This window comes from Lathamus discolor, chromosome 6 (genome assembly GCF_037157495.1).
Source record: "Lathamus discolor isolate bLatDis1 chromosome 6, bLatDis1.hap1, whole genome shotgun sequence".
Classification (NCBI taxonomy): Eukaryota; Metazoa; Chordata; class Aves; order Psittaciformes; family Psittacidae; genus Lathamus; species Lathamus discolor.
In genome coordinates this window covers 89,518,350-89,531,942 of record NC_088889.1, presented here as the reverse complement: position 1 = coordinate 89,531,942, position 13,593 = coordinate 89,518,350, and the positions used below count along the sequence as shown (strand labels likewise).

General features: G+C 51.6%; 1 protein-coding gene across 14 annotated transcripts in view; it reads left to right on the top strand.

Moving 5' to 3' along the window:
* TOM1L2 (target of myb1 like 2 membrane trafficking protein) overlaps positions 1-10,733 on the top strand; it is a 56,989-nt gene extending 46,256 nt beyond the window's left edge. For 2 of the 14 annotated variants that reach the window (XM_065684669.1, XM_065684667.1), the window contains 3 exons: positions 2,388-2,447; positions 4,988-5,024; positions 5,510-10,733. In XM_065684669.1, coding sequence (XP_065540741.1) covers positions 2,388-2,447; positions 4,988-5,024; positions 5,510-5,658 — 246 coding nt within the window. In that variant the 3' untranslated portion in view covers positions 5,659-10,733. The remainder of the gene's footprint in view (positions 1-2,387; positions 2,448-4,987; positions 5,025-5,509) is intronic. The other 12 variants (XR_010613749.1, XR_010613748.1, XR_010613747.1 and 9 more) reach the window with 12 other exon arrangements.
* Positions 10,734-13,593: the final 2,860 nt, after the last annotated feature.

Here is a 13,593-nt window from a genome sequence, read left to right as displayed (position 1 = left end):
ACCCATGGTTTATGGGGGAGCTGGGGCTCCGACTGCCACAATAAATTGTGTTTGAGGAGGGAAGGAGCAATAGATACAAACCCTTGGCACTTCTGTGGCGTGCTGGAAGGTAGGGGAAGCTTTTTAAAAGGTCAGTTCTGAATAGCAAAAGGCTGACGTGCTCAAATGTTTATCCTGCAGTTCTCTCTGCGCCTTATATATGACCTGTGTGAGAAGTGTTCTTGCACTTGTGAGGTTTGTGTTTGTTATATAAAGTAGGTCTGTCTGAAAGTGGAATTCCTTCCTTTCTTGAAGTCTTACAGAACACAGCCGCACAGAGTCCTGTACTGCTGAGCTGCTCTTCCAGGACTCCTGCAAACTCAAGAGTCCATTCCTTGCTCAGTCATCTGTCCTGTTTTCGGGATAACTGAGATTTGAACTGTGCTCCTTCCAACACAGAGACTGCATAATGTACCTTATAGAACAGCTGCTCTTATTTTATTCATAGAAAAGCAAAAAAAAACCCTGCTATTTTCTTCCTCCCCTGCATACACATTATCCTATCCTTAAAGACACCTTCAAACACCTTTCATAGCAGCTCTGAAGGCTGCACCTCCCAAAGCATCCCTTATTGTGTGCGGTGTTCAGCAATGCAGGAGAGAGACAGCAGGGAAACTTCTGCTGGAGTTTTTAGGTTGCTGTAGGCTGAATAATTCCATTGCTTTGTATCTCTAAAGCCTGTCTTCTCCAAAGCTGTTAAACCAACAAGCCAATCCTACAAGATCCAACTTGTCTTTGGAAAGGAATGCATTGGAAGATGTCTGCAGAGCCCGCCTCTTGTTAGTGGCCACCTTGCAGTATGTGCATGATTCAGCTCTCCATTGCAAGTTAAAAAGGAGCAATTAATCCTTCATCTGGCCCATTCCAAAGGAAAATGCAGGAAATTCTTTTCTGTTTGGGATCTTCATGTATTAGCTGAAAGCAAAATGACGACTTGCACCTTTCACCCTTCTTGGATCTGTCCCATGCACTTTGTCCAGCAGCCTGCAGAGTCAGAGCCAAGCCATCATCCCAGTGCCTCTCAGCAGGAGATGGTTAGGGCTGACCCCTGGATTTCTACTCCTTAGACACAGCTTACCCACCCTCACAGACCTCACCTCAAGCAAGGGCTTAACCAGCCTCCTTAGTACAAAGGGCCACTTGATTAGGAGAAAAAGCCCAGGTTGGATGGGGCTTGGAGCAACTTGATCTAGTGGAAGGTGCTCCAGCACCACAGGATCTCTTGCCTGCCAGCCCCACTGCTATGCTCTGGCCTGGAAACCTGCGTGTCTGACTTGGTTTTCCAAGTGTTTTTCAGGTTGTCCTCACGAGATCTATTGTGCAGTTTTCCTGTTTACTCCTGCAGCCCTCAGCTGTACTGAAGCAGTGTAGTTAAGTCAGGAAACTCTACACCTAATGGGCAGCAGTTTCCCTCCGCTGACCCCGTTGCCTGTAGCACTTTGTGAGATAACTTCAGCGCTCAGCATGCTGCTGTCATCGTCACACAGTGAAATGTGAGTGGGTTTGTCACAAGAGGAGATGCAAACCTTCCATGCCTTTTCATTACACCATCCATAGAGGCCTGACAAGGAGTTGAGAGTGCTGTGCTGTGCTTTCCTCCTGTACGCACGCCAGGAGCTGCTGCCCCATCCTCCTCACCTTCACCTTTGAGACTCCACACTTCATGCTGGCACAGGTTGGGATCTGCTGGGAGAAGGTCATAGAATATAGAGAATATGGAGCTGGGACAGTTTTGCTTTAATCCAGTGTGCCAAGGCTCAGTGATGCGGAGGGAGGAGGAACTGGAAGGAAACAGGACTGTGTACCCCGAGCTGTGACTGCCTCCACGTGCAGCGAAAGCCAGACTGTCCTCATAGGAGTGTTGCCTGAAGACTTTGAGCCCCTCATTTTGCTAACCCTTCACTGTGCCTAATACCCATTGTCCAAACCAAAAAGGTGCAAATTTAACCTTTCAAAACCTAACTGAGATCCAGTATTCTACCCTTAAAAGCTTTCCACCATCACGATTAGAACCATCAGTCCATCTTGATGGTTTTAATACGTGGTCAAGAAGTCACGCTGGCATCAAGTCACGTCGTTCCCCCTAATCTTCTCTTGGGTTGTTTTATTTAGCCTTGTTGCTCATCATTTCCTTCCCCGAGTGTTTCTTTATTTAAAATGCCATTTATATTTTGTTGCCTTTTCTTTTTTTTTCTCCCCTTTTTTTCCTTCCAGCCCATCTTACACCTTTGTTTTTGTTTTGTTTTTTTTTGAATCTGATTTCTGCCGTTTTCCATCGCTCTGTGGCCATGATTGTGGATGTGTTTTGGTTTTTGCCTGCCTTGCTGTTCTCTCGCTGCACTCCCTAGATCCCTGTTGCACAGTCCTCTGTCATGGATGACATTGAGGAGTGGCTCAGTACCGACTTGGTGAGACTCTTTATATTTTCCTTTTTCACACGGGCACTTGTACACATAACTGTCAATGCATTGCTGGTACTTCTCTTAACAGGAAGCAGCGAGACTTCCAAATCATATAGCTTATTTCCCATGGAAAGGAGTAGCCAAGCAGGAAGAGATAGGGTTGTCTTCAGCAATTCAGTCCAAATGTTGTTTCATTCATTTCTGGGTTGTTTCCTTTTCACTTCTCCATGTTAACATCGCACACACCAGAAATGATGTGTTTCTGGTCCCCGGACAGAAAAGCATTTAAACATGTGCTGAAGTTTACCTCTGTTCTCCATGACTTAAAGCACATGTTTAAGCTTGGACGGTAAGTACCTGCTTATATATAGGCCTGATTCTAAAAGATGCTGGATCAGGGCTTAGCCTCCTTTCAGATCAAGATATCTCTGTTACACTGGCAAGCAGCAATGACATGGTTCATAATAGACTTTGATAAATCTTTATTATCACTTTCTTCAGTGTTTATAACTTCCAGTTTCTCCTGGCTGATTATTGTCTGGTGATTATTAAACAAACAGAACACAGAACTAAAAGTAGCTTCTCCCTCATTCTGGAGTTTGTTTTGCTGTCCCAACACACAGTGGTTTAAGCAGTGAGACAGCCAGCGCACGTTTATTTTGGTCTCTTTGTTAATGTAAGCATCTGACTCAAATTAACCAAGTGCATTTTGGAGACGGGTGCTGGGTCACGTTTGAGACTTCCTTTAAACATGATTTTAGTGAACTCAACTGTTTCCTTGTGCTCACCATATTCCTAAGGATCACAGGGTCCCAGAATGGTTTTGGTTGGAAAGGACCTTAAAGCTCATCCAGCTCTAACCCCTGCCACAGGCAGGGACCCCTTCCACTGGAGCAGGGTGCTCCAAGCCCCTGTGTCCAACCTGGCCTTGAGCGCTGCCAGGGATGGGGCAGCCACAGCTTCTCTGGGCACCCTGTGCCAGCGCCTCAGCACCCTCACAGGGAAGAGCTTCCGCCTAAGAGCTCATCTCAGTCTCCCCTAGATCATCTCCTTCCACTCTTCCAGCTTCAGATATTGTCCCTAGGTAACTCCTTACTCCTTAAGGTCTCCCCCAGCCCCTTGCTATTGCCTGCTCAGCTCCTCACTGGGAGTTGAGGCTTTGCTGCCTGGCTCTGGCAGAGCTGCAGGCATGCTCCAGCACATCAGACCGGAGGAGCTGCCTGTACTGAGAGGAAGAAAGAGCCTCCTGCTCTCCAAAGCCTCCTCAAGTGCTGCAGCAGACTCTGGGTTTCAGTGTTTGAGCTTGGCACTGGTTGAATGTCTCTGGTGTTCAGCTGCAGGTAGTTTGTTCAGGCCTGGGTCCAGGAAGTCATTTTCAAATTGAATTACAAACTGGCCTCATTTTGTTAAAGAAACACAGGCAGTGTAGCATGTCCCCTCTGCTTAAATAGTATCCTCTTATCTTTGCCATTTAAATGAATTTAGCAAGAGAAGAGATCTCATGGAGAGATCTCGGGGTAGCACCCCCAGGTAGTCTTGCTCAAAAAGAGGAAAGCAAAGTCTGGACTGGAGTTTTGGGTTTCACTCTGGGTCCGCCCCCCCCCATCCTGTTTTTGTTCATGGTTCGTTTCAGCTGAGGAAGTTACACATTAGGTTGTCCAATTATTACTGATTTCCTTACCCTTTTGGGGGTACACTGGGACAAGCAGAACCCCTCTGCATGTGGAGCAGTGGCCGCTGCGTGTTCCTCTGGAAACCTCTGCAGTAGAAAGCCAGTAGATTCTAGGTGGCTGTGATGCTTGAAGGCATTAAAAACCTTTGTGAAACCAGGCTATGGAGAAAGACTTTCTTTCAAAGCAGGTTTTCAAGAAGTATTTTCATCCATCTTTAACATCCCGATGGATTGACAGGGATGCGACAGCCTTGGACTCTTAATTTCCTTATTGAAGCACTGTTGAAATACACCCAGCAGGTAGAAATGCACTGACCCCCTGGCATCCCAGCCTTCATAGCTCATGGACAGCATCCTTCATGCAGCCTACCCTAGGCTTGTCTTTGTACAGCATGGGCACCAGGAAAGCTGCTGGATCTTGTATGAAAGCTAAAATGAGCTCCTGCAGGAGCAGCGTTGGCCTCAAACCATTCTGTGACGTGTCCTTTATCAGCTAAAAGTGCATTTGATTTGAAGAGACAATGCAAACCACATTGGACTCTGTGACAGAGATGTCATCTTGTACAGGGTTTGTGTGACTCACACAGCTCACTTCTTGACCAGACCTTCCTGACTGAAGTGGAAACAGCACTGGTCCAACAGGGAAGGTTAGCTATCCACCAGCAATCCTCAGCAGCATCTCTAGTGCTCATCCTCTTGCTCTTCAGCACAGGGAAATGTCACCAGTGGCCTCCCGATGTGGGAGATGTGTGATTTCCCCAGGTTACCACATGGAAAGAAGTGGTTGAAGCTGTCCAGTTGCATTGAATGTGTGTAGAGGGTAACAGTGAAGGTGCAGCCTGTGTGCTCACACACCTTTTTGTTCCCATTGCAGAAAGGAAACGAGCCAGAAGAAGGAGTGACCAGTGAAGGTAAGCAGAGATGCCCGTGGCTGTGGCTTAAATGCACAGCCTGAGTTATCTGCTTTGATCCCTGCTGAGATGCTGACTTCTCCTAGCCTGATGTTCCCCAGCAAATGCTTCTGCACTCGGAAAGGCGGGAGGAAAGCACTGCAGAGCAAATGAAATGGTGTGAGGAGCTCTCCTGGCTGTAAGTGCTTTCCTGCCATCTCCCTTGGCTGCGCACTGTGTGCGTGTGCCAGCAGGAACGCGTCCCCAAGCTGCTCAGCCCTTTGGAATGATGTTTCCCTGCTTCTGTCGCAGCCGACGGCATAGCGTGGGGTTGATTCCCTCTGCTGCCTGAGCTGGGGTGTCTCAGAGGACACCGAACCCTTTCCTGAGGAAGTCAGGGTCTACAAGAATGCGTGCCTGCCAATGCCAGGCATGGGGATTTGAGTCCCTGCTGACCTCTGTCTGGTTCTTACCTGTTTTCCCTTCTCTCTCGTTTTGCCTTGCAGAGTTTGACAAATTCCTAGAAGAGCGAGCCAAAGCGGCGGAGATGGTTCCCAACCTGCCCTCCCCTCCCCAGGAAGCCCCCACCCCTCCAACAAATCCTTCCAGCAGGAAAAAGCAGGAGCGCTCCGAGGATGCCCTCTTTGCACTGTGAAGATGGCTCTTTGCCACCCTCCCACCCCTGTGCTCTGCAGGCGAATGGCTCTGTGCGGCCACTCTGTCCTCCCACAATAACAACGACCTCCTTCCTCCTGATTTCATAGATTGCTTCTCTTTCCCTCCCCTCCTTCTCCTCCCCAAACAACCCACCCCCACGAGCTGACTCTTTCTATTTAAGTCCAACACTATTCCTGCCAGACCACGATTCTCCAGCACTCGCTTAATCCCCTCCTTCCTATCCCAGCTGCACAAAACCAGCTCTTGATGCTGAAAACCCCTTTAGAATGCATGAGTACGTCACACTGCGTTGAAACAAAAGCCCAGAGGGGAGAGAGCAGCCTTGCCCTTCAATTTATGTAGGGATCATCCTCTTCTGTAGGCAGGTCCTGCCAAGTAGACTGCTCTGTCGATCAGCATGTAATTGACTGAGCTGGAATGTTCAGGAGGAGCGTGTCTTTATTTTTAGATGAAATGGTAATGGATTGGCTTTCGTGGTGGATTCGACAGCAAGGAACAACTGTTCCCCCTTTCAACATGTGCTTCACAAGTGAGAATCCTTTACTCTCCCACTCACACATCCCTTGGTACCATATGGTGGTCGCTTTCCCCCACTTTGTATGGTGCTTCATATTCTCAATCTCACAGGGTATATTTTTGCCCCCCCACCCCCCTTTTGTTTTATCTGGGCTTGCTCTAATTTAAAAGCAGTCCGTTGACCACGTCCAGGAGCTCTGGCAGTGGGTGAGGATGAGAAACCCAGCTAAAGGGATGCTGGAAGGTCAGTGCATGAAGCAGTTTGCTCTTTGGGAGAGCATTCTCACAGGAGGGCTTTTTTCTACTGTGTTTGCCTTTTAGAATAGCCAGGTTGGGTTTTTCCCTACCTTAGATTCCTCCTTCAGTGACTGAAGAACTGTCTCAGCTGCTGTAAATAACATCCCTGCAGATGGAGGGGACTTGTTCATGGACTGGGTGTGAACTGAGAGAGGTTCCTGGATTCCCTGCCATGCCTGCTAGGATAGACATGCTGGGTCTTGGTGGTAGGTATGAGACAAAGAGACAAACCTCATAGAGGCTTGTAGGAAAATGCTGAGGGAGATGGTTACCATGGAGGGATTGCCCATGCCTGCCTGTGCTGGAGGTGAAACTCCTTATCTCCTTCTAGGTTTGGGCCTGAGAAGGTGCTGGATGATTGTGGCCATGTTGCTTGTATTGGAATGTCTTTTGGTACCTCTGCTCCTGTATTAACTCCCAGCTCCTGTGGGGCTGCAGTCTCCTTCCTCCTTGTGCAAACAAGCTTATTCCCTTGCTTTGCCAGAGGCATGGCTGAGAGTGCTGCTCTCCCCGGGGCTGCCAGAAGGGATTCCAGCATGTGTGCCTGCCCTGCTGGGCTGACAGGCAGAGCTGGAGCAGGCAGCTCCAGCCATCGCTGCATCCCCCAGCATGTTCCTTGGTAGGAAGCCAGTGGTGCAGCATGGCAGGATCAAAGGGAGAGCTGAACACTGCATGGCAGGGAGAGGCACTTTATCAGATGAACACTTGTGCAGGCAGCAGTGCTCCAGCCCCCTCTTCCTCAGGGCACTCACTGTGGGCAACCAGCCACTGTGTCCAGGCTCAGCATGTCTGAGCTTCCCGGGATGCTGATGTGTGCCGAGCTCTCTCGGAAGTTGTTCTACACTGAGAAGCTGTGCTATAAACAGCTGAGGTGAACGTGATAGAAGCTTTTATCAGAGCATAGTTATTTCAGCTCATATTCTCCAGGGTACAGCACGCTTTGGTGGGCTGTGGCACATAAAACCTCTTACCCAAGGGCCTGGCTGCAGCACTGATGGTCTTTGAGAGGTCACATTAACCTTTGGTGGGAAGTGTTTGGTGCAGGATTCTCAGGTTGTCCCAGGTCAGATGTCACTCTCTGCTGTCCCTGCTTGTCTCTCCTCCCTCCTGCCCTGCCTGCATTCTCTTCCAGGATCCCTCTGTGCATAGCCACCCCCAGCACTAACTTGGCACCTCCCCACTGCTCCATAGCTCCCTGTGCAGAACACAGCATGGCTTGCAAGTGGATGGGGGGAAAATCAGTGTGAGGATGGAGATAGCTTAGGGATCAAGCTGCCTCTTCTCCCCACTTGCTGTCCCTCTCCCTTCCATGTTTCTCTCTGTTTCATCTCCATGGCTAATGGAAAGCATCAGGACTGTCTGGTTTGATTGCACCTATGCGCTGCTGTGGAACTGCCCTCGCTGTGTAACACAAGCTGAGCCCAATGCTCAGACACTGGCTGCCAGCTCCTGCCTTGCTGTGACACATCAGATGTGGCCACAAGCTTCTGTTGCGATGCTGATCTGATTTCAGGCTGTGTCTGGTGATTGCCTGAGCTCTGTTACCAGCGCAGGATGAATTGGTGCCATCCCTGTCGGTGCAAAAAGCTCTGTGGGCGTTTTAAGTGCGTATTTTCTCTTCTAAATCCTTGAAACACATTGACCCTGTAAATGGCCACATCAGGTGATTCTAAGCATGTTAATCCAGCTTCCCTGCCAAGCCGGAGGAGATAATCGCATTGCTCAAGCTTGGGGACATTGTCAGATGATGCTGAGTGGCAAGGATGTCACCGGCGCTGTCACCGAGCCCCCTGCAGAGCCCCACTGCTGTGGATTTGCTGGCCCTGCTGCTCGCACCCCTGAGCAGAAGGGGATGGGGAGGTGTGTGCTGTTAATGCTGCTGCTTGCTGTCACACTGAGCCTGAACTGGGACTTCAGGTCCTTGTTTTAGAGAGATTCTGGTCCCTTTCAGAGCTGTCAGGGGCTGCTCCCTCCCATTGGGGTGGAAAAGAGGTGAACCAAGAAGAGGGGCTGAGGGGACATGGGGAGCGTGTGTTGGTCCCCAGTGGCGCCCTGCACTATCCATAGGGAAACAGGGCCCTGTTTGCAGGGGGTGGCTGGGACAAGCAGTGGCTTTGCTGGAAGTGGGGCAGCCCTCAGGAGGTGCCTTCCCTGGGAGCTGTGTGCTCAGCCTGGGGCAATGGCTGAGGGTCCTTTTGGTGATGCCCTTATGGGTCTGGTATATTTGGAGCCTGGATCCACCAGACCCAGCCCACAGGGGCTGAGCACATCAGGGCTGGAAGGGGCCGGAATGTGCAGCAGAATGGATAGCTGAGCCCAAACCTTCTTTAATAGAGCTTCCCTAATGTCCTGTATCAGGATCTCCCATCTTCCCCATCCTCTTGTGGTCTGCGGAAAACCTGAGCAGTGGAAACTGCATGAGGAAAAGGGAAGGGGGTTTTCACTTCAGAGACCAAGCTCTTGATTCATTCTTCCTTTTCCTTTCGCTCCAAGCGCTTCCTATGTGCGAGTGGGCAGAGGACTCGCGTGGCTCCGATGCTTATGAGAAGAGGGATGGAGCCACAGCCTGATCCACTTTCCATAAGCGAGAACATCCCAGCGCTTTCTAGGCACATTAGGAATCACAGCTTGACGCTCAATGACACTAAATTATTACCGGGGTCCTTTGTAAGTTCTAATCCTCCCTTCTTCTAGCTCCACGTATTTATTTTGTCAAGATATTTTCTTTTTCCAGTGTGTTTTTTAACCTGTTAACCCTTCATGTGCTGAGATGTAAGAAATCAATGGTTTCTATTTAAATACATCCTTTGGGGCGGGTTTTTAGTTGTTATGTGTAGATTTCAGCTGCCTCCTTGGCAGGTGTAATAGATAACCCTGTGCTGTACAGATGTTTAGGGTGTTTAGCCTGTAGGTAAGGCTCATAGGAGAACTGCTCATAACAACGTAGCAAGGTGTCTCTTAAAGGGAACAGCATCAATGCAGAGACTGGTCCTTAACTGGGACCCTCTGGTAGCCTCCAACATACCTTTCCCCTTCGGATGATCACAACCTCCATGTCTGAAACACACTGATCGAGTCAGCTCTGCCATTTCCACACCTCCAGGCTGCAGAAGGGTTTTAATGGGGGTTTCCATTCGTTTGCCTTCTCTTTCATGGGATACAAATGGTTGTTCCCCCTTTTAAATGGAGGACTCGGCAGAGCTGGCTGCGGTGGCGAGATGTTTCCCTCCAGTGGTGGAAGAACAGATCCAGGCCGTGGTGTCAGCCCTGAGGCAGGGGTGATGGGCCCCATAAGCAAGCTGTGATGGAGGCCAACAGAGCCTGTTCTGCTCCTCTGTATTCACTGCTCTCCTGCTTTCCCCCATGAGGACAGGACATGCAGACTGGAGAGCAAACAGCAGTGCTTCCAGCAGTCTGGTTCATGTGGTGAGTTGTCAAGCTTGTGGGATTGCACTGGAGTGGGAACTGCTCGTGCTATCTGCATCCAGCTCAGTCACTGTTTACCTCCTCAGCACTAACCACAAGCCTTGAGGAGCCCACCCTGGAAAAATCCAGCTCAGGACAGTTATTTTTATGGAAATAATGAAGCAGGCAAACAGTGAGTGGATTTAGAGCTGCCTTGGAGGTCACCCTGCAGCTGCTGCGGGAGGGCACCCAGCCCAGCAGCCCAGCAGAGGAGGTAGGAGCCCTGCTTCCCAAGCACCCAGAGGTGATGCTGGTACCCATCCACTCATCCCACCGCATCCCTCCACACCCCAGGCACTGGTAGCAGGTTGCTGCTCCATCAGTGGTGCTGGTTCTCTTTAGCCCATGGCAAACCCTACAGCAAACTGCCCACCCTGCTCTTGTGTTTTTATGAGTACGAGCTCCTCATTCCGTCCATGGTATCATGAGCTGTCGTTAACCCTCCAGATGTAACCTGTGTCATAGCTTCTCTGTATATTACAGCTGTAGGCTTTCCAGGTAAAAGTGGATAATATTTATTTACTGAAGATACTGGATATTTTTTTGTTTGGGAATGGGATAGGGGAGGGGAAAATAACTGTTTAAAGAGATTGTAAAGGGAAACAAAAGACAAACCCAACACTAAAACGTTGCTGTATTCACGTAGCAAGTGTTGCCGTTAAGGACGATACAACTGTATTAATCTGCCATTGTTTAACTTGCTCCAGAAATCATCTCTACTTTGGTTCCTGCATGTGAGCTACTCCAATAAATACACTACTGGTGTGACTGGGAGGATGGTGTCCCTCTGTCTCTCACATCGTCGTGTCTCGCTCTGCTTCACTGCCCAGCCTGGACCGCACAAGGGATGAGCAAGGTGGGAGATGCACATGGTCTGTAGCTGCTGTCGGGTGCCCGTCAGATGGCAAAACACAACGTGGGCTTTTGGGGGATCCGTGGGTGCCTCCAAATGACAGAGCCCTGGGTCTTCAATGGCATCCTGGCCTGGATCAGCACCAGTGCGGCAGCAGGGCCAGGGCAGGGATTGTGCCCCTGCGCTGGGCACTGGTGAGGCCGCACCTTGGATCCTGTGCTCAGCTCTGGGCCCTTCACTACAGGAGAGACATTGAGGGGCTGGAGCGGGGCCAGAGAAAGGCAACGGAGCTGGTGCAGGGCCTGGAGCCAAAGTGTGATGGGGAACGGCTGAGGGACCTGGGGGGTTCAGATGGAGAAGAGAAGGCTCAGGGGGGACCTGATCGCTGTCACTTGCCCATCTCATGGGGCTTGATAGTCCTGGGAGGGTAACTTCAGTTCACCATCCTTGGTGACCTAGAAAGCGACGGGTAAGGAGCTGTTGTGCACTGCAATGCAGGTGATGTTCCCGGCCCATGCAACATGCGACTCCCTGACTCATCCACCAGGAATTTGTTCCAACATCTTCACTTAGGGCTGTCATTTTGATGGGCACAGGAGGAAGGAAGAGCAGCCATTTAGGAGCCCTGAACAAGTGATACAGCATCACTTCAGCCGGAACCGAACCCATTCAGTCTGCGTCTTGCACGTGGGGATCAGAACTTCATGGCCTCTGGTTTAAAGCTGCTGTGGGGATGGGGGGTGTGTGGAGCAGCTTGAAAGATGGGTTTCTCCTCCTTGTAGCTGCAGGTTAGCATGTGTTCAATCCGGCTCTGCCCCAGCTTGTTTGCCACGGCGCTGATCATGTGCCTGGCTCCCTGTTGGGTGTATTTGGGTAGGTTCATGGCTCTGTTGGGAAGGGAGCAGAATCACACACGGAGCACTGGGTCATCAGCTCCCAGTGCTGTGCAGGGAGAGCAGGGCCTGCCCCACAGCTACACATCCCCTTTAACCGCAAACTCCAACAGGAACCAAAAGGGGGTGCAAAGGGAAAAGTAAGAGCAGGACAAGAATGTGGGGACGTTTTGCATGTGTGCCCCCACAGATGCCACCAGACCCCCCCCAAAACTGAGCATGGAGCACGTACGTATGCTTCACAATGGGTGTGCATTGCCACTTTTCAGTGTCAGGGACCGGGTTTGGATCCCAGTGCCAATGGGAAGTGACCACAGGTGAGTTCACCTCCGGGTAAATGAACCCCAAGCGATGGCTGTGCAGCATCCGGAACCTGGCTCCGTGTTGACCCAAGCCGTGGCTCAGGAAGGGGCAGTTGGCAGAGCAGAGTTACAGGGCAGTGAAGGAGAGAAGAGGCTTTGAATCTGTTTACAACCCGGATTAATGATTAACACCGGGCTCTGCTGTAGCGAAACAACGCCTGGAGCATGAGGGATGTGAGGGCTGGAGCAAACACCCCGGGCACAGCGCTTTAGGGGAGCAGGATGCGGGATGCCCCATGCAGGTGCTTGGGGATGCAGCTGAAGCCCAGCGCATCCCGGAGCAGCGATGATGCTCCACGCTGCTGATGCGCCCGGCGCAGCATCCCGAGCCCATGGCCCACATCCCATCCGTCTCATGGCCGTTGTTTTCCCGTCTCATCCCTGCGGTTTCCTCCCAGGAAAAGCTTCTCAGCGACTCCGGAGCAACCACGTGGCCCCGCTGCCATCCCCGCAGGACCCACATGATGTAATCCCGGGCGCTGAGCCGTGATGCAGGATCACTCCACTCCGGGCCGCCGCGCTTATTGGCTGCGAGGGCCTGGTCCTACAGGCGGGGTTTTCCCTACCCCGCAAGCACGGGGAGCCCCACCCCGCCTGCATCCATCGCCCTCCGAGCACACCCGCCCCATCCCGGCGGCTTCATTCCTCCCCGTGCAGCGAGGATGCTGCTGTGGTCCCATGGAGCTGGGGGGAAACCGAACCAAGGGCGCTTATAGGGGGGGTTTTGGGGTGCAGGGATGGGGCACTGCGAAGTGTGAAGATAGAGCTGTGCTTGTGCGTGTGATTCCTCGCTCCAGTCTGTGTCTGCGTAGGGAAAGCTGTGTCCTGGGTGTTGTGTGGGCTGTTAAAGCTGTGTGACCCCCATGTTCATGCTGCTCTAAAGCCTTGTGGGGGCACATCCCTTCCATCTCCCCTTCCCCATCCTCCTGCAGTGTGCTGAGCAAGGGAAACTTCCACACCGTGAGCCTGGCTTCCCCCGGGTGACCTGGATAGGAACGTGGGGGGCAGCACAGAGCCCCCCTGCTCACCCCATGGCAGACTGTGGGTCTCTCCAGGGCTTTTCTATGGGTGAGAGATGTCCGCACCGCTGCCAGTGCTCTGTGTGTGGGTAACTCTGCCCCTGCCACCAGCATGGAGCTGAGCCAGGGCTCCTTGGCTCATCCCCAGCTGGGGCACAAGTGAATGACCCAGCCGGAGGAGGCTCGAGCAGGGTGAGGGTGCAGAGGGGCCCGGCTGGGCTCTGAACGCACAGCTCTGCCACCGCCATGGGCACACATGGGGTGCTCGGTGTGGTCCCCAGTGAGTCCATTGCACTGGGGTGTCCCCATATTGCACAGGGGTGCCTGCTGCGCTGACGCATGGAAGGCAATGATGGAAGGCAATAGCATCATAGAATAGTTTGGGTTGGAAAGGGCTTTGTGCTGGTCCCGTTCCAGCCCCCATGGTTATGGTGCGGCCGGGTTTAAGGAAGCCACAGGTAACCTCAGATCCATAAAACATGAGGAGAGGGCAAACTTCCAGGGGGA